Below are 25633 nucleotides of genomic sequence, written 5' to 3'. Positions count from 1 at the left end.
TTTCCTCCAGGTTGTCCAGTTTGTTGGAATAAAGTTGTTCATAGTATTTTTTTAACAATCCTTTGTATTCCGGTGGAGTCTTTTGTTATTTCACCGCTTTCATTTCTGATTTTGTTTATTTGGGTACTCTCTCTTTTCTTCTTGATGAGCCTGGCTGGAGGTTCATCAATCTTGTTTATCCTTTCAAAGAATCAGCTCTTGGTTTTGTTGATCTTTTGTACTTTTTTTTTTTTATCTCAGTATCGTTTATCTCCTCTCTGATCTTTAATATTTCTTTACTTCTGCTTATACTGGGCTTTTTTTTTAAATATATTTTATTGATATTTTACAGAGAGGAAGGGAGAGGGATAGAGAGTTAGAAACATTGATGAGAGAGAAACATCGATCAGCTGCCTCCTGCACACCTCCCACTGGGGATGTGCCTGCAACCCAGGTACATGCCCTTGACCGGAATCGAACCTGGGACCCTTCAGTCCGCAGGCCGACGCTCTATCCACTGAGCCAAACCGATTTCGGCAATACTGGGCTTTTCTTGTTGCTCTCTTTCTAACTCTTTGAGTTGTAGGGTTAGGTAATTTATTACCATTGTTTCTTGTTTTTTGCAGTAGACCTGTAGAGCTATGAACTTCTCTCTCAAGACTGCTTTCACTGTGCCCCATAGATTTTGGATTGCTGTGTTTTCATTGTCATTTATTGTCATGATGTTTTTTACTTCTTCCTTGATCTCTCTGGTAACCCAGTCATTGTTTAATAGCATGCTGTTTAGTCTCCATACATTTGATTTTTTAAATTGTTTTTATTGTAGTTGATTTCCAGTTTTATGCCACTGTGATCTGAGAAGATGCTTGATATGATTTCTATTTTTTTGAATTTTAAGAGACTTTGCCTATGACCCAACATTTGGTCTATCTTTGAAAATGACCTATGTGCACTTGAGAAGAATGTATATTCTGGGGTTTTGGGGTGAAATGTTCTGAAGATGTCAATTAATTCCATCTGATCTAGTGAGTCATTTAGGATTGATGTTTCTTTGCTGATTTTTGTTTAGAGGATTTGTCCAATGATGATAGTGGGGTATTAAATCTCCTACTATGATTGTATTGCTGTCAATCTCTCCTTTGATATCCTCCAGGAGTTTTTTTTATGTATTTGGGTGCTCCTATATTGGGTGCATATGTGTTTACCAGAGTTATTTCTTCTTGTTGAATTGCTCCCTTTAGTATTATGAAGTGGCCTTCCTTATCTCTTGTTATGTCCTTCACTTTGAGATCTAATTTGTCAGATATAAGTATTGCTACCCCTGCTTTTTTTTTCATTTCCATTCGCCTGAAAAACCTTTCTCCATCCCTTCACCCTCAGTTTGTGTGCGTCTTTTTTTCTGTGGTGGGTTTCTTGTAGACAGCAGATATATGGGTCATGTTTTCTTATCCAATCCATTACCCTATGTATTTTGATTGGGGCATTTAATCTATTTACATTTAAAATAACAATAAAATTATTATTGATACGTACTTGATTGTTGTCATTTTTAATCTTTACCCCTGTGTTCCTTCTTCGCTTCCTATTTCTTTATATTTTTTACAGTAGACCATTTAGCATTTCTTGTATTGCTCGTTTGGTGGCAATAAATTCTCTTAGTCCTTTTTTGTCTGTGAAGCTCCTGATTTCACCTTCAATTTTGATTGATAGCCTTTCTGGGTACAGTATTCTTGGATTCAGACCCTTTCTTTGCATGACTTCGTATATTTCATTCCATTCCCTTCTGGCCTGATGAGTTTCTGTTGAGAAATCAGTTGCTAGTCTGATGGGGGTTCCTTTGTAGGTAACTTTCTGTCTCTCTCTGGCTGCTTTTAAGATTCTTACTTTGTTGTTGGTGTTTGCAAATTTAGTTATAATGTTCCTTGGCGTCGGTCTTTCGGAGTTCCTTTTGCTTGGGACTCTGTGAGCTTCTTGGATTTGTGTGGGTTTTTTCTTCTCTATATCAGGGAAGTTTTCTGTCATTATTTCTTCAAACAGGTTTTCTATTCCTTGCTCCATTTCCTCTCCTTCTGGAACCCCTATTATGCTGATGTTGTTTTGTTTCGTGTTGGCCCAAAGTTCCCTTAGGCTCTCCTCCCACTTTTTAATTTTTTTTCTAGAAGTTGCTCTACTTGGGTATTTTTTCCTACCTTGTCTTCTTTCTCACTGATGCGGTCCTCTGCTTCTTCTAGTCTACTCTTGATGCTTTCTATTGAGTTCTTTACAGCAGCGATATCATTTTTCATTTCTTCTTGTTTTTTTTTCATTTCCTCTTGATTCTTACTCATATTGTCGAATTTGTCTTTCATTCTATTCAGCCACCTTATAACCATTTCTCTGAATTCTGTCTCTGGCGGTTGCTTGCCTCCATTTCGTTTATTTCCTTTTCTGGTGATGCCTGCTTTTCTTTCACATGTGGGCTGTTTCTTTGTCATCCCATGGTCTCTCTTCTCCGGGTGTCTGGTTATGTAGTTCTCTCTTCCATTTCCGTGGTGGAGTGTAGAGCTCCTCTAAATCCATGTGTTTGCGCCATTTGGGGACTGGTGCTCTCAGCTCTCAGGAATCTTGAGACAGCTTGCCCCAACTTAGCTAATTTTAATTCCAAAAGAAACTGTAGCTAGAATTAGCTTAAGCAATAAGTGTTGGCTTTCTTGGCTACTAAATACCATGATGATGATTAGTTTACCTGACCAAATTTGAAGGATATAAATAAATAATATGTATATTTGGAATTATTATGCAGGAACTGGCCTTCTGAGTCATTTGGGGCCTTCTTGACATGTTTGTGATTCAGGGAAATTATAAAATAATGGTTGGAAATGGGACGGTTGTTACTCTCATGTGGCTGTAAATGCATTGAAAACAATGGATCCCATGGCTGTGAAAAGAGTAGGTATTTGGTCCTGACCTTCCACTCTCTTCCTGGAGCTCTAGAAGACATTCCTAGGAAAGCTAAGAACTCTGAGGAATACAAAGACTTTTGTACCAATATTGTTGTATAAGCAGTGCCTTATTCACTACCTGATATTCATTACACATTAATTGAGATGATTAAACCCACGAGGGTTTATAGAACCCATGAGGCACTCAAGACATACTTTTTAAATGAGGTAAGAATCATGTAGACTCAAACAGCCACAAAAATCCTATTGAAGGAGAAATAATAACTATTAAAATTAAGTCCACTCCTGGTCTGGCAGATTGGGTAACTGAAGTTCAAGAGGAGAAGAGACTGACTCAAGGTCACAGTGACCTAAACATACTTGTCCTGTTCTAAGATGAGTATACCTGCAACTCTAGTTGTGTTTAAGGTAAAGGGACTTAGAATTATGATTAGGAGAAGATACCCCTGCCCTAGTACTTTCAATCAGTGCTTATATGAATTTAATGTTCTAGAGCTTTAAAGCGTGATACTAGCCTTGTTAGACTTAATTCTCCACCTGTACTCTTTAGGTTCAGCTTGATTTTTTATTTCATATATACATTCATCCTCTCATTCTCAGGTGTATTTATTCTTCATTTAACACCAACCAAAAGCAAATATTAGTAATTATTCCCACAATCCTTTGGAAAGGAAATGGGTGTATTACCCCATCCCGCACTGAAAGACAAAGACCCCAACCCTGTTTTTGATATGTCAGTCATATGTTCCTTCAGACCTTAATACTAGAGTCAAGATTGTGCTCAATGAAGAAAAAAAGTCTCTGAGATCATGGAAAATGGGTATAATACATGTTGATCCTAAAATTAATTTACCAGAGGAAATCCTGTGAATGTCCTTATTTTACTTGCTTCACACAAAGGAACAGGAGTAGGACAAGGAAATTGTGTGATGGGGAGGTGGGACTGACTCCAAATGGAGCCAGGAATAGACATTCTATTGCTAGAGTTAGTCATTATGAGGACCACAGGTTCAAGGGCAGTATTACTCTCAGCCAGACACACACATTTATATTCGAGGTTCTTTTCCTAGAATTTGGTGTTTCACAGGCTGAAGGAGCCAACTTTCCAGTTTTTCCACTCTCATCAAGAGATATGTGTTGCCCTAACTGGTTTGGCTCAGTGGATAGAGCGTTGGCCTGCGGACTGAAGGTTCCCAGGTTTGATTCTGGTCAAGGGCATGTACCGTGGTTGCGGGCACATCCCCAGTAGGGGGTGTGCAGGAGGCAGCTGATCAATGTTTCTCTCATCAATGTTTCTAACTCTCTATCCCTCTCCCTTCCTCTCTGTAAAAAAATCAATAAAATATATTTTTTAAAAAAGGAGATATGTGTTGAGTCTAAAAAAGGTGAGAACCCTTTTAGAGTTTGATGTAACAGCCACAAGCAGGAAGGGAAAGATATTGCTGATCTTGGACTTCAAGCTAAAGTTGGTCAGTCCTGGGAGGGGAGAAGGAGAAAGCGGGAGAAAAATTGAAGGCAGATTGCCAAGGGAGAAACAGTGGGCAACAGTTTGTGTTTACAATCTCTAGGAAAAAAAAAAAAGTATTAGACAAGGCCGAAAGAAACCTGGTTAGTCTGCCCTCCAACCCATCATGTTGAGAATTTTTTGTTGTCAATGTAGTAAAGGCCTGTCAGTTAACTCTTACATTTTCTATGAAGAAGCACATTCAGGTTAGTTTTAAATAGGAACACTCAAACTACCAAACCATATCCCCACTTTTTATAAGATTTGAGGATCTTGCAGCAACATTAGAGGCAGCAACATTGGAAAGCAGAGTGGAATTCTGCTCTGTCTGTCACATGACACAGGACTCTGGACTAACACTTTCAAACATGAATTTATTGAGCATTTACAATGCACCTAGCACTGACTGTACTAAAATATGGAGGTAAAGTGGGGAGCAACACTGATAAGAGTTTCATCTGTTACTGAGTTTCTGTTCTTATAGTGATTGGTGGAATGTGGAAGTAAGGGAGTATGAGAGTTCAAGTATGATACATGGGTTTCTGACGGAGGTGACTGAAAAGATTACCGATATGAATATGAATAGGGTGGAGGGGAAATGAGAGTTTTATTTTGGAATGGAGGCACAGTGTAGTGTTTATAAACCTGAGTGCTTAAGTCATATTATCTAGGTTTAATTACTCACTTTACCAACCTTGGACAAATTACTTCATCTCTCTGCATCTCAGTTTATTCATCTGTAAAATAGGGCTAACAGAAGTGTATTTCTAGTGGGATGTTATGAAGTTAAATGAGATACTATCTATAAAAAGCATTTAAAAGCAGTTCTGAAGACTTGGTAAGTGCTATATATGCTTGATATTTATTATTATTATTATTATAAATATTGAGTTTGTGATGTTTATGGGACAGAGAAGGCTTTAGAACTAGACTACCAGAGTTCATAACCCAGCTCTTCCAGTTACTATCTGAGTGACTTTCTGAAAGTATTTAATATTTCAATTTCTATATCTGTAAGTAGGGAGAAACACAATATCAACTTCACAGGGTGAGGATTAAATGAATTCATTTGCATAAAGTGTTCAAAGCAATGCCTTGCACCTACTTCAGTTAATTATTATTAGTATTAGTAGCATTGATGTTATTAGTATTGTCATTCAACTAGAGAAGTAAAGCAAGCAGTTGGATATATAGGTAGGGAACCCAGAAATGAGATTCCTGCAAATCATGCAGAACCCTATTATTGTTGGTGGTTTTCTTAAATCCAAATACAAACAATAAATGTTACTGAAAATAAAAAAGCTACTGTTAGCTTTTGCGATTAAGTTCAACATATAACTCTTAGGCACTGACTTTGTGCCCAGGGTGCAGAGGTGAACTTGATATCAGTCCTGCCTTTAGTAAACTACCAATGCAAAATACTATTTTGAAATACACACCTTCTGCCACTTGGGGCTTTGGATTTACTTCTATTTAACAGGGCTCTATTGTGCCTACAAGAGGTGAAATATTAAAAATAATCAGAAGTAAGGCACAGGATTTACCAACCAGGTCATGCTTTAGTGCAAGCATGGAATGTTAGATGTCTCTGTTGCATCATATATTAACCTTTGAGTTGCTGGGTCACGGGGATGACAGGGGAGAAGGGTCTATTCATGCGGAGGGACCAGGATAGGTAGTGAGGAGAGGGCACTTAGAAGGCTAGGGGCAGCAAGTATTTTTAAACTACATTGATGTAGAAATATTTCAATATTCTAACCATTTGGATTCCTGTAATGATAGTACAGCTAAAATATCAGCCCTGGTGTGGGACCTTATCTCTGTCATTTTCTCCTTTTGTCCAGAAAAACCCAAGATCTACGAGAAGGATACAGATTTGAAGAACATTCAGCCAATACTCCTAGGCAGTGAGAATATCCTTCGTTGTACAGCAAGTGGCCTGCCTGTGCCCTCCTTTATGTGGGTTTGGGAGCCCTGCAGCCAGAAAGATGAGCTGTAAGTGACTTGCAGGCCAAAGGACCCTGCATGGCCTAGCAGGGGTGGGCAAACTTTTTGACTCGAGGGCCACAATGGGTTCTTAAACTGGTCCGGAGGGCCGGAACAAAAGCATGGATGGAGTGTTTGTGTGAACTAATATAAATTCAAAGTAAAGGAGCAGAGGGGAGAGCAAGAGAATCGGATAGAACAGCCGGATCCGGCCCGTGGGCCGTAGTTTGCCCAAGGCTGGCCTAGACTCTCAGGTTTACTGTTGCAGGCACAAGGGACTGGCAGTCTTAAGAACTTACCAGGAGATCTTCTCTTCCATATGATATCACATGTACTGTCAGTGATCTTGGAATGGGGCCTGGAATCTAAAAGAAGAGGTAGTACTCCAATAGCCACCAAACACCGGGTTTTGGCCAATGTTACAGCCTCAAATTAGAGGTAGAAGTAATTGTTATGGTTCACAGGCCTGGGAAATTTAGATTGTGATTGAAGATTTTTTTAAAAATATATTTTATTGATATTTTACAGAGAGGAAGGGAGAGGGAAAGAGAGCTAGAAACATCGATGAGAGAGAAACATCGATCAGCTGCCTCCTGCACACGCCCCACCGGGGATGTGCCCGCAACCAACGTACATGCCCTTGACCGGAATCAAACCCAGGACCCTTCAGTCCGCAGGCCGACGCTCTATCCACTGAGCCAAACCGGTTTCGGCTGATTGAAGATTTAAGTGGAAGAGAAATAGAATGGGGCAGGTTTCTAAATATTTGTCATTGCATGGAAAAAATCAATAATGGGGTTAAAAAGTGGACATGTCTCACTGGTTTGAGAACTGTTTACATTATAAACCTGATTGAAACAATAATCCCACAATGGGAAAATCTGTTAGCAAGTAGCATTTTTAGATCACAGCACACTCATTTAGCCTTCTGTGATCCTAATGTAGAAGATAGGGCAGAGATTCTTCTTCCCCAATAACAAATGGAGATATGGAGGATTAGGGAGATAAATGACTCACTTGACACAACACAGAAGTCAAGAGAGATGTCACAATGAGAGCCAGGCATCCTGACTGTTACCACTTAAGAGCTTCTATTTATAGATGCCCTATCATATGCTTGGAACATATTATATACTTTGATTTTTGCTCTGTGGCAATAAACTATTTCAAAGTGTCTGTTTCAGTCACCTTTGGGACAATGAGTCACCTGTTGCCCCTATAAGAATTAGAAAAAAATACTCTGGCCAGGATACCTCAGCTAGTTAGAGTGTTGTCTCCATATGCCAAGGTTGTGGGTTTGATCTCCAGTCAGGGCACATAAAATAAGCAACCAATGAATGCACAACTAAGTGGAACAACGAATTGATGTTTCTCTCTATGTGAGTCTCTCTTCCTCTCTCTCGCTCTCTAAAAAATCAATAAATAAATTTTAAAAAAATTAGAAAAAATAAAAGGAAAATTTAGAGGTGAAGTGATTTCCCCCAAATCCTAGGATAGTCAGTATTTAAGAAAACTTCATCAATGTTCATCCATCTCCTACCACCAAACCTCCCTATAGGCTTGACATATATGACAAATTTTCTGCTTTGCCATAACTCTGAAAGAGTCGGGAGGCCAGTCCACTCAGGTTTCTGTTGTTGTCTGAAGGATGACATATTAGCTGACCAGGGGAGTTCATCTTATTAACTCACTGCTACACTGTGTTGAAGGTTGAGTTTTAGGAACATGGTAATGAATTAGGGGTTATCACCAGGGGATATTTAAACTCAGAATGGGAATGTCTGGGAAATCCAATTTGGAAGGCCCAGACCATTAAGATGTGGCCTTGATTCTATGGAAAATTAAGGGGATATAGTTATCAGACCAAGACCTAGATCTTCAAATAGAAGTGGCTGGCACTCTATGTGTCACAGGTACTTTTCAGCCAGCTCTTATAAACAAGCTCCACTCAGTTGCTTCCTGCCTACACATAGGTACTTGGAGAGCATATTTATCTCTTCTCAGTAGGCACCAGGATAAGATTTTTAGATGGGGAGAATAACAGTGGTCCTAGCCACTAACTTACTTTGGTTCTGCCCTGCCGCCTTTCCTTGCTCGGACATTCTGTAATTCCCAAATGACTTCCATTGTTCTCACTTAGCTGAGATGCAGTAAATCCAGTTACTTTTTTTTTTTCTTGCACCTTTCTATTTGGAAGAAAAGAGGAGGGTATAGTGAACACTTACCCTGAAAAAAAGCCTTTCCCCCTGGCTGGTGTGTCTCAGTGGTTAAGCATCCACCTATGAACCAGGAGGTCAGGGTTTGATTCCCAGCCAGGGTGCATGCCTAAGTTGCTGGCTCGGTCCCCAATGTGGTGTGTGCAGGAGGCAGCTAATCAATGATTCTGTCTCATCATTGATATTTCTATCTCTCCCTTCCTCTCTGAAATCAATAAAAATATATTTTAAAAAAAGAAAATACCTTTTCTAAGTATCTCTCATAACAAAGTTTTCATTAAGTAAACATTTATTGAGTACCTACTCTATTTTAGAAGCCATACTAGTCCATATTTCTCACATTTATATGAAAATTGAACGGAGCAAATAGTAGCCATATCATGAGTTTTCTTAGAGATTCAAACCTTGACTGTACATAAATGACAAAAAAGGAGTATAAGGGGCAGGACCTACTTTGAATAAAAAAATGACATATTTTAGAAAACAAAGACTTTATGAGGGAAAAATACTTAACCTCAGACTTAAACAATAGGAGCCAGTTATGCAAACAGTTATGCAACAGAAATATAATGCAGACACCAGTCTAAGCCACATACGTAACTTTGAATTTTCTAGTAGCTGCATTATACAAAGTAAAAAAGTAAACTTTCAATGCTATATTTAACCTAATATATCAAAAATATTGTCATTTCATAACGAATCAATATAAAATATGAATAAGATATTTTTAGTATTTTTTCATATTGTCTTTGAAACTTTGTGTACAGTCTATACTTACAGAACATTTCAAGTGCTTATTAAGATCTCCAAATAAGTCCACATTGTAACTAATATTAGCTCCATTTAACAGTTGAGGAAACTGAGTCTCAGAAAAGGGGAAGTGAGCTGTAAGAAGCCATGCAAGCTAGCAGTGCTTGAATTGAATTGCATTTTTGCTGAGTATAAGTCTAGTACATTATCATTCCCTGTAGTAATATGCTTTTCTGGATATCTGGGCTGATCAACAGCTCCCCAGAACTCTCATAAACCTAATCTCTTTGCTTAAGGTTCAGAGTAAGAACATTCATTCAGGAGGAGACACCAGTGAAGGAGAATTTTATAGGGCTTCATATTCTATATCAGCCTAGAAAAATGGGTATCTTCTATACTAATAAAAGGGTAATATGCTAATTAGACCAGATAGACCATACGTCCTTCCAGACAAAGCTGTGGTGGCTGTGAGGGCCGAGGGCAGGCGGCTGCAGCAGCCAGTAGTGGTAGCAGCAGTAGGGTGATGGGGGCAGCACCTTCCCCTAATCGGCTTGGTCGCCTCCCACAGAGGGAGGCCATACTGCGGCTTAGGGGGAGCGGGCCTAAGCCGTCAGTAGGACATCCCCTGAGGGCTCCTGGACTGTGAGATGGGGCAGATCGGGTTGAGAGACCCCCCCCCCCCCAGTGCACAAATTTTTGTGCACTGGGCTTCTATTAGATTAAAAACAATAATACTTACTCTTATGCTCATGGACTTTTAGCCACACAGGACTCCTTGCTCCATGTTGCTAGCTCAGGACCTTTACATTTGTTCTACCCTCTATCTGTAATTGTCTTCCCCAGAAATCTTTGTGACAATCTTTATGACTCATATTTTATTTCTTGTAGGACTCTGTTCAAATGTCACCTCCTTAGATAGGCCTTCCCTGACCATTTTGCCTTCTAAATTTTTGTGATATCTTCATAGATTAGAAGATATACTATATGCAGTACTTGTTAAGCTTCATACCCTTTTTTTTTTTTACTAGACTGTAAATGCAATCTCATTCTTTCCCAGGTGTATGGAACGGGAGAAGCGGATCCAACTTTCTGATGAGATTCTGAAAAATTATCTCCCTATAGGCAACAGGATCCAGTCCATTGAAGAGATGGTAGTGACAAATGGAGAAAAAACAAAGGTATATCACTGGGAGTTGCTGTGGTAAAAGTGACATCATAAGCTGTAAAAGAGTGGGGCTGCTAGTCATACGCGTGATGTTAAATTCCAGGAATGCCTGAGACCTAGGTTCTGGTTGAAGACTGTTAATTATAAAAAATAAGCTTTAGTTATGATGCTGCTTTCTTTTCTTTATTTTTTAAAAAAATTTCAACTACTGTTGACATTCAATATTACTGTATACTAGAGGCCTGGTGCACGACATTTGTGCACTGGGGTGGGGGGTTGTCCCTCAGCCTGGCCTGCGCCCTTTCACAGTCTGGGACCCCTTGGGGGAATGTCCGCCTGCCAGCTTAGGCCTGCTTCCACCACTGCTGCTGCACTCGCCAGCCGTGAGCCCAGCTTCTGGCTGAGTGGTGCTCCCCCTATGGGAGCACACTGACCACCAGGGGGCAGCTCCTGCATTGAGCGTCTGCCCTCTGGTGGTCAGTGCACATCATAGTGACTGGTCATTCTACTGTTTGGTCGATTTGCATATTAGGGTTTTATTATGTAAGATTAGTTTCAGGTGTATAGCATATTGGTTAGCATTTATGTAATTTTTGAAGTGATACTCCCAATAAGTCTAGTACCGACCCGGCACTGTACATAGTTATAGAATATTATTAACTATATCCTTATGCTGTATTTTACATCAGTGTGACTATTCTGTAACTACAAATTTTTACTTCTTAATCCCTTTACCTTTTTCACCCAGCCCTCCAATGCCCCTTTCATCAGGCAATCCTCAGTTAGTTCGCTGTATCTATGAGTATGTTCCTGTTTTATTTTTAAATTTATTTTTATTGTTGACACTATTAGAGATGTCCCCATCCTCCCCTTTATCCACCTCCACCCAGCTCTCGCCCCCCCCTTTCCCTCTAGCCATCACCACACTATTGTCTGTGTCTATGGGCCATCCATATATGTTCTTTTTGGCTAATCCCTTCACCTTCTTTCATCCAGTTCCAATCTCTCTCCTTCCCTCTGGCAGCTGTCAGTCTGTTTCATGTATCCATGCCTCCATTTCTATTTTGTTCATCAGTTTATTTTTTTCATTAGATTCCATATATAAGTGGGATCATATGGTATTTGTCTTTCTCTGACTAGCTTATTTCACTTAGCATAATAATCTCCAGGTCTATCCATGCTGTCACAATGTATGAATTCCTTCTTTTTTATGGACACATAGTATTTTTTATTGTTGTTTATTTTGCTCTTTAGATTTGACATTTAAATGGAATCATATGGTACTCATCTTTCTTCATTTGACTTATTTGACTTAGCATAATACCCTTTAAGCAAGATTTAATTCTTTTTATTGCCCAGTGATATTTGTTGCATATACAAACATACCATATCTTCTTTCTTCATTTATCTATGAATGAACACCAAGGTTTCTTTCATATCTTGGCTATTGTAAGTCATGCTGCACTGAATGTAGGGTTTTATATATCACTAGAGGCTGGGTGCAAAATTCGTGCACTGGGGTGGGGGTGTCCCTCAGCCCAGCCTGCAGCCTCTCCAATCTGGGACCCCTCTCACAATCCAGGACTGCTGGCTCCCAACTGCTCACCTGTCTGCCTATCTGATTGCCCCTAACCTCTTCTGCCTGCCAGCCTAAGCATCCCCTAACCACTCCCCTGCCAGCCTGATTGACACCTAACTGCTCCCCTGCCAGCCCGATTGCCCATAACTGCTCTCCTCTGCTGACCCATTTGCCCCCAACTGCCCAGCCCTGCCAGCCCAATTGCCCCCAACTGCCCTCCCCTGCCAGCCTGGTTGCCCCCAACTGCCTTGCCCTGCCATCCTGGTCACCCCCAACTGCCCTCCCGTGCTGGCCTGATCGCCCACAACTGCCCTCCCCTGCTGGCCATCTTGTGGTGGCCATCTTGTGACCACATGGTGGCGACCATCTTGTGTGAGGACGTGACAGTCAATTTGCATATTACATCTTTATTACATAGTATTACGAATGAGTATTTTTTTATTTCTTCAGATAAATACACAGATGTGAATTGCTGGGTCGTATGGCAGCTCAATTTTTAATTTTTTGAGGAATCACCATATTGTTTTTCGTAATGGATGCACCAATTTACAATCCAATAAAAAATGGACAAAGGGCTTGAATAGATACTTCTCCAAAGAGGACATACAAATGACCAATAGAATATGAAAAAAATGCTCACTGTCACTAATCATCAGAGAGATGCAAATTAAAAGTACAATAAGATATTGCCTCACATCTGCCAAAATGTCTACCATCAATAAATCAACAAACACCAAGTGCTGGTGAGGATGTGGAGAAAAGAGAACCCTAGTGCACTGCTGGTGGAAATACAGACTGGTGAAGCCACTGTGGAAAACTGTATGGAGTTTTCTCAAAAAATGTGAAGTGAAATTGGACCCAGTGATCTCACATCTGGGAACATATCCTAAGAATGCTGAAATACCAATCAGAAAGAATATATGCACCCTTATGTTTATAGCAGTGTTATTTTAAATAGACAAGATATAGAAACAGCCCAAGTGCACATCAGTAGATGAGTGGATAAGAAAGTTGTGATACATTTACACAATGGAATACTATGTGGGTATACAAAAAAAGGAACTTTTACCCTTTGTGACAGAATGGATGGACCTGGAGATTATTATGCTAAGCGAAATAAGCCAGGCAGAGAAAAAGAACTATCATATGATGTAATTTACATATGAAATCTAATGAACAAAATGAACTGATGGACAGAATAAGATCAGAGGCATGTATACATGGAATACACTGACATATCTCAGAGGGGAGGGGGCTGGGGACTGGAAGAGATTAGCTAAAGAACTTATATGCATATATGCATATCCCATGGACACAGACAACAATGTGGTGAAAGTGGTCAGGGGGAGACTAGGGGATGGGGCAAAAGGGGACAGTTGTCAGTGTCAACAATAAATTTAAAATAAATAAATAAAATACAAGGAAATATCTTGATTAAAAAAAAGATAAAATTGACCAACTTTTAGCCAAACTCATAAAGAGAAAGAGAGGGCCCCAATAAATAAAATCATCAATAAATGAGGAGTTGGAACCAACACCACGAAATGCAAGGAATTATTGAAGATTACTACTAATAATTATCTGACAAAAACATTGACAATCTATAAGAAATGATACATTCTAGAGGCATATAACCTTCCAAGACTGAACCAGGGAAAAAGAAAATTTAAACAGCCCATTTAATAGAAATAATATTGTAACAGTAATATTTTTTAAATACCAAGAAATAAAGGTCAAGGAGTATTAATCTTTAGATGTGAATTTTACCAAACCTTTAAAGAAGAATTAGTGTCCATCATTCTTAATACTTCAAATAATTGAGGAAAGGATGCTTCTAGTCTCATTCTACAAAGTCAGAATTATCCTGATACCAAAACCAGACAAAGACATTACAAAAAAAGAAAGTGAGGGGTGTACGAGTGCTCATTGCACTTACTATTTTGTATGAAGTAAATCTGAACATTAAAAGATTAAAGAGCCAAAAAAAGGGAAAGAAAATTACCTGTCAATATCCTTGAGATGAGGATAAAGGAAAGAAAGCTCACTCTCACCACTTATCCTATATAATAAAGAGCTAGTATGCAAATGGTCATCACACCCTCACGCCCTCCCACCCTCCTGCCCTCACACCGGGGATGGGGGACTTGAGGCCGTGTCCCCTGCCCAGGTGCTGGGGCTAGAAGACCTGAGGCCACACCCCAAACCCTGGCACCAAGGCCGGGGGACCTGAGGCCGTGCCCCAGTGCCGGGGCTGGGGAACCTGAGGCTGGGCTGGGGGACCAGAGACCACACCCCCTGCCCCGGCGCCAGGCCAGGGGACCTGAGGCTGCACCCCCCCACCTGGCGGGGCTTGATGGGGACCTAAGGCTGTGCCCCCCCTCCCTGTGGTGCCTGACGGTGGTGGGGCCGGCCAGGTCTCGTGCAATTCCAAGGTGCACATGGGTTGGGGGGACTTGACTCTGGGTCCCATGGCACACTCCAGACTCTGACAGGAGGGAGATTTTCATATACATTTTGCTAATTTTCTTTCATCTCTGATACTTCTATTATAAAGAAAGAGCAAATAGCAATATTAAAATATTTCCTCTAATTAATTCCCTTTTAATGTGCATGAATTTCATGCACTAGGCCACTAGTACTTAGCATAATATTGGATGTATTAGCCACAGCAGTCAGAAAGGGGAAAAAAGGCATCCAAATTAGAAAGGAAGGATAAAGGAATCGTTATTCTAGATTAACAATCAGAGTCATAAATGAAAGTATGTCAGAATTTGTAGACCCTTGGAGATTTTTATATAATCTCTAGAACATCCATTTCAATATCATTCTATTTTACCAAAACCATACAATTTTTTTCAACTTAATTATAATTTTAACTCTTAGAAACCTTTATTTTTAATGATAAGTAAGTAACTAACATTTTAGATGATATTTGAAAATCCTAAAAGCACCACCAAAAATCTATTAGAACTTTTAAATTCAATAAAGTTGCAGAATGCCAAATCAGTATGCAAGAATCTGCTGTGTTTCTATCCATGAATAAAGAATGATCACAAGGAAAATTTAAAATAATCCCATTTATAATAGCATCGAAAAAACATAAACCACCTAGTAATAATTTAAAAAGTGTAGAAAGATCTCTACTCTAAATACCATAACACATTAAAGAAGGAAATTGAAGAGGATACAAATAAAGGGAAGGATATACTGGGCTCAGGGATTGGAAGAATTAATATCATTAAAATGCCCTTGCTACCTAAAGCAATATACAGATTCAATGCAATCTCTATTAAAATATCAATGGTATTATTCTCAGAACTGGAATAACTAACCATAGAATTTATATAGAATTACAAAAGACCCTGAATAGCCAATGCAACCTTGACAAAAAAAAAAAAGTGGAAGGTATCCCACTCCCTTATTTCAAGCTATATTGCAAGCTACAATAATCAAAAGAGCATGGTATTGGCATATATATATATATATATATATATATATATATATATAGAGAGAGAGAGAGAGAGAGAGAGAGATTAATGAAAGAGAGAACCCAGAAATGAATCCTCATTTATGTGGTGATTTAATCTACAAGGGCAAGGATATACAATGGGGTAAAGGCATGTTCTTCAATAAGTACTGCAGCGAAAACTGGAGAGCTACATGCAAAAAATAAAATTGAACCATTTTCCTATACCATATATATAAAAAAAGCTCTTCTGTCAGTATTTCCATAATTCCAGTTTGAAATCATGATCTGAAAATTTATTCTCAGAAAACTCTATTTTCACAGTCTTTTCCATGGATCTTTAAAATGAAATATTTTTACAAATGCATAAGAGTAAAACAATGACTTTCTGTGAATGACAAAAAAAAACTTAAAATGACAGTTTAAGACCTGATTATAACACAATTGACACAGAACCCTGTCCTTTCTGCAAGACATAACATTCTAGAATAACAATCAGAGTCATAAGTGAAAGTATATCAGAATTTGTAGACCCTTGAAGATTTTTATATAATCTCTAGAACATCCATTTTAATATAGTTTTATTTTACCAAAACCATGAAATTTTTCCAACTTAATTATAATCTTTAACTCTTAGAAACCTTGATTTTTTAGTGACAAGTAGGTAAGTAACATTTCTCACATGGGCAAATACATTTTATAAGTTCCAGAAACAGGCTTTTTTTCCACTGGAAAATACACTTACATATTTTCTTTTTAATTTATCTTTTTTTATTAATTTCTTTATTGATTAAGGTATCACATTTTTGTCCTCATCCCACCATTCCCATCCCAAACCCCTCCCCACGCATGCCCCCACCCCCCTGTTGTCTGTGACCAATGGTTAGGCTTATATGCATGCATACAAGTCCTTTGGTTGATCTCTCCCCCTTACCCCCACCCTCCCCTACCTTCCCTGAGGTTTGACAGTCTCATCGATGCTTCCCTGTCTCCAGGTCTGTTTTTGTTCATCAGTTTATGTTATTCATTATTTCCCCTAGATGATTGAGATCACGTGATACTAGAAATACACTTATAAGAACAGAAAATGAGACAAGCAATAATGGTTATGCTGAGAGGCAAATGAATCAGTCTGTAGTGAGTTTCTTTCGGGACCAACAGTTCTTTTGAGTCCCAATTTCAATGTCAAACATTTCCTTATGTGTACAAGTCAGCAATGATATTTCAGTTCTCGATGGTGGACAAATGGTGGTAATGCAGGTCCGACCCTCTCTGGTTTGGTCCTGGGCAACCTGCAGCGACGCACAGCTGCTGACTGCTAGTATGGCAAGGCGTCATCAGCGTCTTCCATCTCTGGACTGTTTGTCTTCTGTCTTCATGGCTGGAACAGTCCTGTCAATTGCTCTCTGTTGCAGGAATCCACATGGTCTTGGAGGTGTTTTCTGAAAATATATAAACATATTCTCGACCAAAAGTTAATAAAGGAATCTTTTCTATAAATTTGACTTGGAATCCTTTTACATTTTTTTGCCCAAACGATTTTCCTTTGGCTTGTTTTGACACCATGTGTGTTTTTCAGGGGTGTCTTGCAGTTAGCATTACAAATGAAAGTTAATTTTCTAAAGTAAAGATTTTTCTAGATGTAATTTACTTACAGGATATTTTTCCTTACATGATATTCTTCTACTATCCCCCCTTTTTTATTTAAATATTAGGAGGCTTTTGGAAATTTTATAATGTAGTCTTGATAGCTTTTACATTTTAAGTTTTTGCACTAAAATATGACTGCTTTAGGATCATTACATGTTGTGCAATTTTACCATGAGATGAACTACCAATAAAAATTTTAGTTAACACTTTAGGAACAGTTTTTTGTCCAGTGCCATTAATTTTTCTGGAATATTTGCTTATTTCAATTAGCCAATTTAAATTAGTCTGAGAACTTGACTACTATTTTACTGTCAAATTTAATACTCTATCAAAAATCTTATTTTACCCTGTAAATATTAGTGGAAAAGATTATTGGCCTTCTTGAGTAGGCCCTGAGCATTCCTGGTGCTAAGCTGGATTTAGATATCAAAAACCCACATCCCCACACCATGGGTACAAGAAAACTCAAGTCCTGTTGCAGTGAGAGGGCAGCTGCTGTTGGCCAAGTCTCTGTCTGTTACCTAGGTCCCGATTTGAGCTGGGCATGGGAAGCGAAGCATCCATGGGGCAGGAGACCTCTCTCAGAAGGGGTGAGGGTTCAGGCCCCTGCAAAGTTAGGGGGTGAGGGTCTGTGCCCCACCTCCGTTGACGCCAGGTTCTCTCCTGATGGCCCCTCTGCGACTGTGCCTGTCTTAGGTTGTTCCTTCCCTAAAGAATCTTACCCGTCTCTGGCTAACCAGCCATCCTCCCAAGCCAAGTAAGGTGATGTGAGGTTCAGTTCTGTCTCCTTGGTGGCCTATGCCCTCGTGGCCTCCACGCCCAGCACCTGCCTTGGGATCCCCTCACCTGCTGGCAGGGCCCCAGGCACTGATCACATATCTTGGGGAATCCAGGTTTCATCTCTGGGGAGGGCCCAGCTCACCCCACTGGGCGAGATATAGATTCATGGTACCAGCCACCACGAGGCTTCAACCTCAGCATGAACAGAAAGCTCAGGCAACAGCTGTGGGCATTTAGATTGTGAAAAGAGGGTTCCTCTTGGACAAAAGGGCAAGAGGGGGCAATATAGAATGCTCTGGTGCCTTCCTAGGGGCCCTCTATATAGTGGAAGGGATTAAATTCCTTCTTGTCTTTTTAAATTGCTGCCAGACATTCCAAGAATTAGTTTGTAAGTTTGTTTGGGATAATTGTACATTATGCTGTTGTAATTCTAAAATATCAAGAGATGTGTTACGTTGGTCTCCAAGCACCAAAAAGATGATTTTTTTATTGATTTCCAAGGGTGCGAGGTACTATTATAGGTAATGCGGGTAATACAAGTCTGGGAAAAATTATAATGACATTGTAGAATAATATCATGTAAGGATATTCTTTGCTCTAGGCCATGGCAATTACATTTCAAACTGGCTGTCAATTTCTTTTTCTATAGACAAGGTCTTAGTTATATTTTCAGCACCTCTCCCAGGAGCGAGTAGTGAAAGCCCCTTCCTTTGGTGTCCACACAAGCCAGAAACCTCTCTTTAAATTTACACACAAAGGAGCAGTGGTTTGATTTTGTGTCATACAAAAGGGAAGTTGGGTGGCGACCCCTGTGTAATTATAATTCCTAGCCCCACCCATGGTCCTCCTGGATGACCAAGGTGTTTGTTATTATTGATGACTACATTAGTAGGGGATCAGCCCATGTAAGGGCTCTTACCCATGAAGGGTCAGGAACATAAGTCCAAAATACTTCCCCATTTTCCCCAGGTAATATTACCATGCAGCTGATGACTGCTAGCATGGCAAGAAAGACGTTCTCAGGCGTTCTTGGGGTTCTGGTTACCTCACAATTTCTTTTCTTTTTTTTATTGTTATTTTATTTTATTATTTTTATACATATGTGTCCTTATTCCCCCATTACCCCCCAACCCCCACTGATGACACACCCACCTGTTGTCTGTGTCCATTGATTAGGCTCATATGCATGCATACAAGTCCCCTGGTTGATCTCTCCCCCTTAATTCCATCGACCCCCTCCTTCCCTGAGGGTTGAGGTTCTGATCGACGTTTCTCAGTCTCTGGTTCTGTTCTTGTTCATCAGTCTATGTGGTTCATTATATTTCACAAATGAGTGAGATCATGTGATATTTATCTTTCTCTGCCTGGCTTATTTCACTTACATAATACTCTCCATCTCCATCCATGTTGTTGCAAATGGTAGGAACTCCTTTTTTACCGCAATGTAGTATTCCATTGTGTAAATATACCACAGTTTTTTAATCCACTCATCTTCTGATGGGCATTTAAGCTGTTTCCAAATCTTAGCTATGCTGAATTGTGCTGCTATGAACATAGGGGTGCATATATCCTTTCTTTCTTTTTTTTTAATATATATTTTATTGATTTGTTACAGAGAGGAAGGAAGAGGGATAGTTAGTTAGAAACACCGATGGTAGAGAAACATCAATCAGCTGCCTCTTGCACACCTCCTACTGGGGATATGCCCGCAATCAAGGTACATGCCCTTGACTGGAATCGAACCTGGGACCCTTCAGTCCGCAGGCCAACGCTCTATCCACTGAGCCAAACCGGTTAGGGCCATATATCCTTTCTGATTCGTGTTTCTAGTTTCTTGAGATATATTCCTAGAAGTGGGATCACTGGGTCAAATGGGAGTTCCATTTTTAATTTTTTGAGGAAACTCCATACTGTTCTCCACAGTGGCTGCACCAGTCTGCATCCATCAGTGTAAAGGAGTTTCTTTTTCTCCGCATCCTCGCCAACACTTGTCGTTTGTTGATTTGTTGATGATAGCCATTCTGACAGGTATAAGATGGTACCGCATTGTTGTTTTGATTTGCATCTATCTGATGATTAGTGACTTTGAAAAGGTTTTCATATGTCTCTTGACCTTCCTTCTGTCTTCTTTCGTAAAGTGTCTATTTAGATCAGTTGCCCATTTTTTTATTTGGTTTTTTATCTTCATTTTGTTAAGTTGTATGAGTTCTGTGTAAATGTTGGAGATTAAACCCTTATGGTTGATATCACTGGCAAATATGTTCTCCCATGCAGTGGGTTTTCTTGTTTTATTGATGGTTTCCATTGCTGTGCAAAAGCTTTTTATTTTGATGTAGTACCATTTGTTTATTTTCTCTTTAGTTTCCATTGCCCTAGGGGCAGTATCAGTGAAGAAGTTCCTTCGGCATATGTCTGAGATTTTCTGCCTGTGGATTCCTCTAGTATTTTTATGGTTTCCCATCTTATGTTTAAGTCCTTTATCCATTTTTAGTTTATTTCTGTGTGTGGTGAAAGTTGGTGATCTAGTTTCATTTTTTGGGTTTTTTTTTTTTTTTGCATTTAACTGTCCAATTTTCCCAACACCATTTCTTGAACATACTATCTTGACTCGATTGTATGTTCATGCCTCCTGTGTCAAATATTAATTGGGCATAGTGTTTTTGGTCGATTTCTGGGTTCTCTATTCTATTCCATTGATCTATATGTCTGCTCTTGTGCCAGTACCAGGGTGTTTTAAGGACTGTGGCTTTGTAATACCGGTTGATATCTGGTATTGCGATCCCCCCTACTTTGTTCTTCTTTCTCAGGATTGCTGCAGCTATTCGGGGTCTCTTTCTTTCCAGATGAATTTTTTGAAGGTTCGTTCTAGGTCTGTGAAATATGTCGTTGGTATTTCAATGGGGAGTGCATTGAATTTATAGATTGCTTTGGGTAGTATGGTCATTTTGATGATGTTGATTCTACCAATCCATGAACACGGTATGTTCTTCCATTTGTTTATGTCTTTCTTTATCTCTTTTTTAAGTGTTGTGTAGTTTTCCACGTATAGGTCTTATAACTCCTTAGTTAAGTTTATTCCTAGGTATCTTAATTTTTTTTGGTGTGATGGTAAATGGGATTGCTTTTTCAGTCTCTCTTTCTGTACGTTCACTATTGTTGTATAGAAATGCTATAGATTTCTTGGCTTTAATTTTGTATCCTGCTACATTGCTGAATTCATTTATTAAGTCTATTAGTTTTTTGATGGACACTTTCAGGTTTTTTATGTACAACATCATGTCATCTGCAAATAAGGACAGCATTACTTCTTCTTCTCCAATTTGGATGCCTTTTATTTCTTCATCTCATCTAATTGCAATGGCTAATACTTCCAATACTATGTCGAACAGGAGTGGTGAAAGTGGGCATCCCTGTCTTGTTCCTGTTCTTATGGAAAATGGTTTTAGTTTTTGCCCATTGAGTATGATGTTAGCTGTAGATTTATCATATATAGCTTTTATTGTGTTGAGGTATGATCCTTCTGTTCCCCCCTTGCTTAGAGTTTATATCAAGAAAGGGTGTTGGATTTTGTCAAATGCTTTTTCTGCATCAATTGATATGACTATGTGATTTTTATCTCTCAATTTGTTTATGTGATGTATCCCGTTTATTGATTTGTGGATATTGTACCATCCTTGCATTCCTAGGATAAATCCTACTTGGTCATGGTATAGGATCTTTCTGATGTACTGCTGGATCCAATTTACTAGAATTTTGTTGAGGATTTTGGCATCTATGTTCATGAGGGATATTGGCCTGTAATTCTCTTTCGTTGTGTTGCCTTTATCTGGTTTTGGTATTAGGGTGATGCTGGCTTCATAGAAGGAGCTTGGAAGTGTTCCTTCCTCTTGAATTTTTTGGAATAGTCTGAGGAGGATAGGTTTTAGTTCTTCCTTGAGTTTTTGATAAAACTCCCCTGTGAAGTCTTCTGGCCCTGGGCTTTTGTTTGGTGGAAGTTTTTTGATGACTGCTTCAATTTCTTCCATAGTTATTGGCCTATTGAGATGTTTAGATTCTTCCTGATTGAGTTTTGGAAGGTTATATTTTTCTAGGAATATGTCCATTTCCTCCAGGTTGTCCAGATTGTTGGAATAGAGTTGTTCATAGTATTTTTTAACAATCCTTTGTATTCCGGTGGGGTCTGTTGTTATTTCACCTCTTTCATTTCTGATTTTGTTTATTTGGGACCTCTCTCTTTGCTTCTTGGTGAGCCTGGCTAGAGGTTCATCAATCTTGTTTATCCTTTCAAAGAACCAGCACTTGGTTTTGTTGATCTTTTGTATTGATTTTTGGTCTCTATGTCGTTTATCTCTGCCCTGATCTTTATTATTTCCTTCCTTCTGCTTACACTGGGCTTTTCTTGTTGCTCTCTTTCTAACTCTTTGAGTTGTAGGGTTAGGTAATTTATTACCATTGTTTATTATTTTTTGCAGTAGGCTTGTAGAGCTATGAACTTCCCTCTCAAGACTGCTTTCGCTGTGTCCCATAGATTTTGGATTGTTTTGTTTTCATTGTCATTTGTTACCATGATACTTTTTATTTCTTCTTTGATCTCTCTGGTAACCCAGTCACTGTTTAATAGCATGATGTTTAGTCTCCATGTGTTTGATTTTTTTGGATTGTTTGCATTGTAGTTGATTTCCAGGTTTAGGCCACTATGATCTGAGAATATGCTTGATATGATTTCTATCTTCTTGAATTTGAAGAGAATTTGCCTATGACCCAACATATGGTTTATTTTAGAAAATGACCCATGTGCACTTGAGAAGAATATATATTCTGTGGCTTTGGCGTTAAATGTTCTGAATATGTCAATTAATTCCATCTGGTCTTGTGAGTCATTTAGGATTGATGTTTCTTTGCTAATTTTTTGTTTAGAGGATTTGTCCAATGGTGATAGTGGGGTATTAAAGTCTCCTACTATGATTTTATTGCTGTCAATTCCTGCTTTGATATCCTCCAGGAGTTTTTTTGTGTATTTGGGAGCTCCTGTATTGGGTGTATATATGTTTACCAGGGTTATTTCTTCTTGTTGGATTGCTCCCTTTAGTATTATGAAGTGGCCTTCCTTATCTCTTGTTATGTCATTCACTTTGAAATCTAATTTGTCAGATATAAGTATTGCTACCCTAGCTTTTTTTTCATTTCCATTCGCCTGAAAAACCTTTCTCCATTCCTTCACCCTCAGTCTGTGTGTGTCTCTTTTTCTGAGGTGGGTTTCTTGTAGACATTAGATATATGGGTCATGTATTTTAATCTAATCCATTACCCTATGTCTTTTCATTGGGGCATTTAATCCATTTACATTTAAAGTTATTATTGATAGGTACTTACTTGTCACCTTTTTTTTTCTTTATCCCTGTCTTCCTGCTTCGCTTCCTATTTTTTTTTTTTTTTAAAGTAGACCATTTAGCATTTCTTGTATTGCTTGTTTGGTGGCAATAAATTCCCTTAGTCCTTTTTTGTCTGTGAAGCTCCTGATTTCACCTTCAATTTTGATTGATAGCTTTGCTGGGTACAGTATTCTTGGATTCAGACCCTTCCTTTGCATGACTTTGTATATTTCATTCCATTCCCTTCTGGCCTGATGAGTTTCTGTTGAGAAATCAGTTGCTAGTCTGATGGGGGTTTCTTTATATGTAACTTTCTGTCTCTCTCTGGCCGCTTTTAAGATTCTTACTTTGTCGTTGGTGTTTGCCAATTTAATTATAATGTTCCTTGCTGTCGGTCTTTTGGAGTTTCTTTTGATGGGGACTCTGTGAGCTTCTTGGATTTGTGTGGGTTTTTTCTTCCCTATATCAGGGAAGTTTTCTGTCATTATTTCTTCAAACAGGTTTTCTATTCCTTGCTCCATTTCCTCTCCTTCTGGAACCCCTATTATGCTGATGTTGTTTTGTTTCGTGTTGTCCCAAAATTCCCTTAGGCTCTCCTCCTGCTTTTTAATTTTTTTTCTAGACACCGCTCTACTTGGGTATTTTTTTTCCTTGTCTTTTAGCTCACTGATGTGGTCTTCTGCTTCTTCTAGTCTACTCTTGATGCTTTCTATTGAGTTCTTTACAACAGCGATGTCATTTTTCATTTCTTCTTGGTTCTTCTTCATTTCCTCCTGGTTCTCACTCATATTGTCAAATTTGTCTTCCATTCTTTTCAGCCACCTTATGACCATTTCTCTGAATTCTTTCTCTGGCAGGTTGCTTGCCTCCCTTTCGTTTACTTCCTTTTCTGGTGATGCCTGCTTTTCTTTCATATGCGGGCTGTTTCTTTGTCATCCCATGGTCTCTGCTTCTCCGGCTGTCTGGTTATGTGTTCGCTCTCTGCTGTGTTGATTTAAAGGCACAAAATACAACACAGCCAATATCACACACAAGGCACTGAACAGTAATGTATTCACAATATTAATAACCCCAAATAAAGGTGACCACCAGAGAATGGAAAATTATGGTATAGGAGAGAAAGAAGAATAGAGGGGAAAAAAAGAATGGAGTGCCAAAATGAAATTTGGAAAAGGAAAAAAAAAAGTAAGAGTGAAAAGAAATAGAGTAAGAAGAAAAGGGGAACAAGCTGTATATATGGGGGGAAAACAATAGAACATCCACTAATCCCAGCAAATGCCAGCAACAAGTACCTGGAGATGAATACAAACTACAAAAAACAATTAATATCAAGCGAGGCAAGGAAAAACAGATGCAAAAAAACAAACAAATACAAAGCAAACAAGAAAACAAAACAAAAAAGAAAAAGCACAACAATCTCACAAACAAGTATAAAAAATCGATATAATCAACATTCAAGCAAACAACAAAAAAAGGAACGAGAGAAAAATAATTTTTGGATAGTGAAGACAGAGAAGACAGAGGTGTGTATGAACTCGGAGCAGGGGATTGGAAATTAGATATATAAGTAGGGTGAAATTTTAACAGGGGGTAAAAAGAAAGAATAGGGAAAATCCAAGGCAGGAAAAGGGTAAGAGAAACAGGATAACAAAAGGACAATAGTTAGGAAGAGAGTGATGGCATAAAGATAGAGTTGAGATAGAGTAGAATGATGCTAAAGAAAGATAAAAATAGAATGTAGAACACCATTCTCAAAGTCAAATAAAGAGAAAATAAAATGACACTTTTTTGAAAAAAAGGTAAAATAGTAGTAGTAATAATACTGATTTGAAATAAAAATGTAATAATTAAAAAGCTAAAATCAAGGGAGGAAAAAGAAAAAAAAGTAGTTTCTTAAGTAAAAGATGAAAAAGAAAAAAAATATTAAAATAAAAATAAAATGTGCAGTAGTGACGATAATTCACTTCCTCTATTTGTCTGTTTGGCACACCTGTTTCCCAGTCAGGACAGTATTGCAGTTCCCTGCATTCCACTGCTCCTCAGTGTTGTAAGCCAGTCCTTATTTTTAAGCAGGCGGTGTGTATTACTTTCTTGTATTCCTTAATTTGTGATTACACAAGAGTCAATTTGTGATTCAGCCCCTGGGTGGCAGTGATTCAGCCCCTGGGTGGCAGTTGACTTCCGCATCTATGGGTCCTTTGTAGCCTCTGCTTTAGATCCTGCTTTCCCTATGGCACTCAATAC

General features: G+C 38.8%; 1 protein-coding gene across 1 annotated transcript in view; it reads left to right on the top strand.

The window, feature by feature from the left end:
* Positions 1–25633, top strand: part of LOC308239277 (vascular endothelial growth factor receptor kdr-like) — a gene marked incomplete at both ends in the record, with an annotated part of 686009 nt that overhangs the window by 222894 nt on the left and 437482 nt on the right. The window contains 2 exons of the mRNA XM_080652065.1: positions 6270–6420; positions 10435–10555. Of these exons, the coding sequence (XP_080508191.1) occupies positions 6270–6420; positions 10435–10555 (272 nt within the window). The remainder of the gene's footprint in view (positions 1–6269; positions 6421–10434; positions 10556–25633) is intronic.

The sequence above is a fragment of the Plecotus auritus genome, assembly GCF_963455305.1.
Source record: "Plecotus auritus genome assembly, chromosome: X".
In the NCBI taxonomy this organism is placed as follows: domain Eukaryota; kingdom Metazoa; phylum Chordata; class Mammalia; order Chiroptera; family Vespertilionidae; genus Plecotus; species Plecotus auritus.
This window is presented reverse-complemented; position numbering and strand designations above follow the sequence as displayed.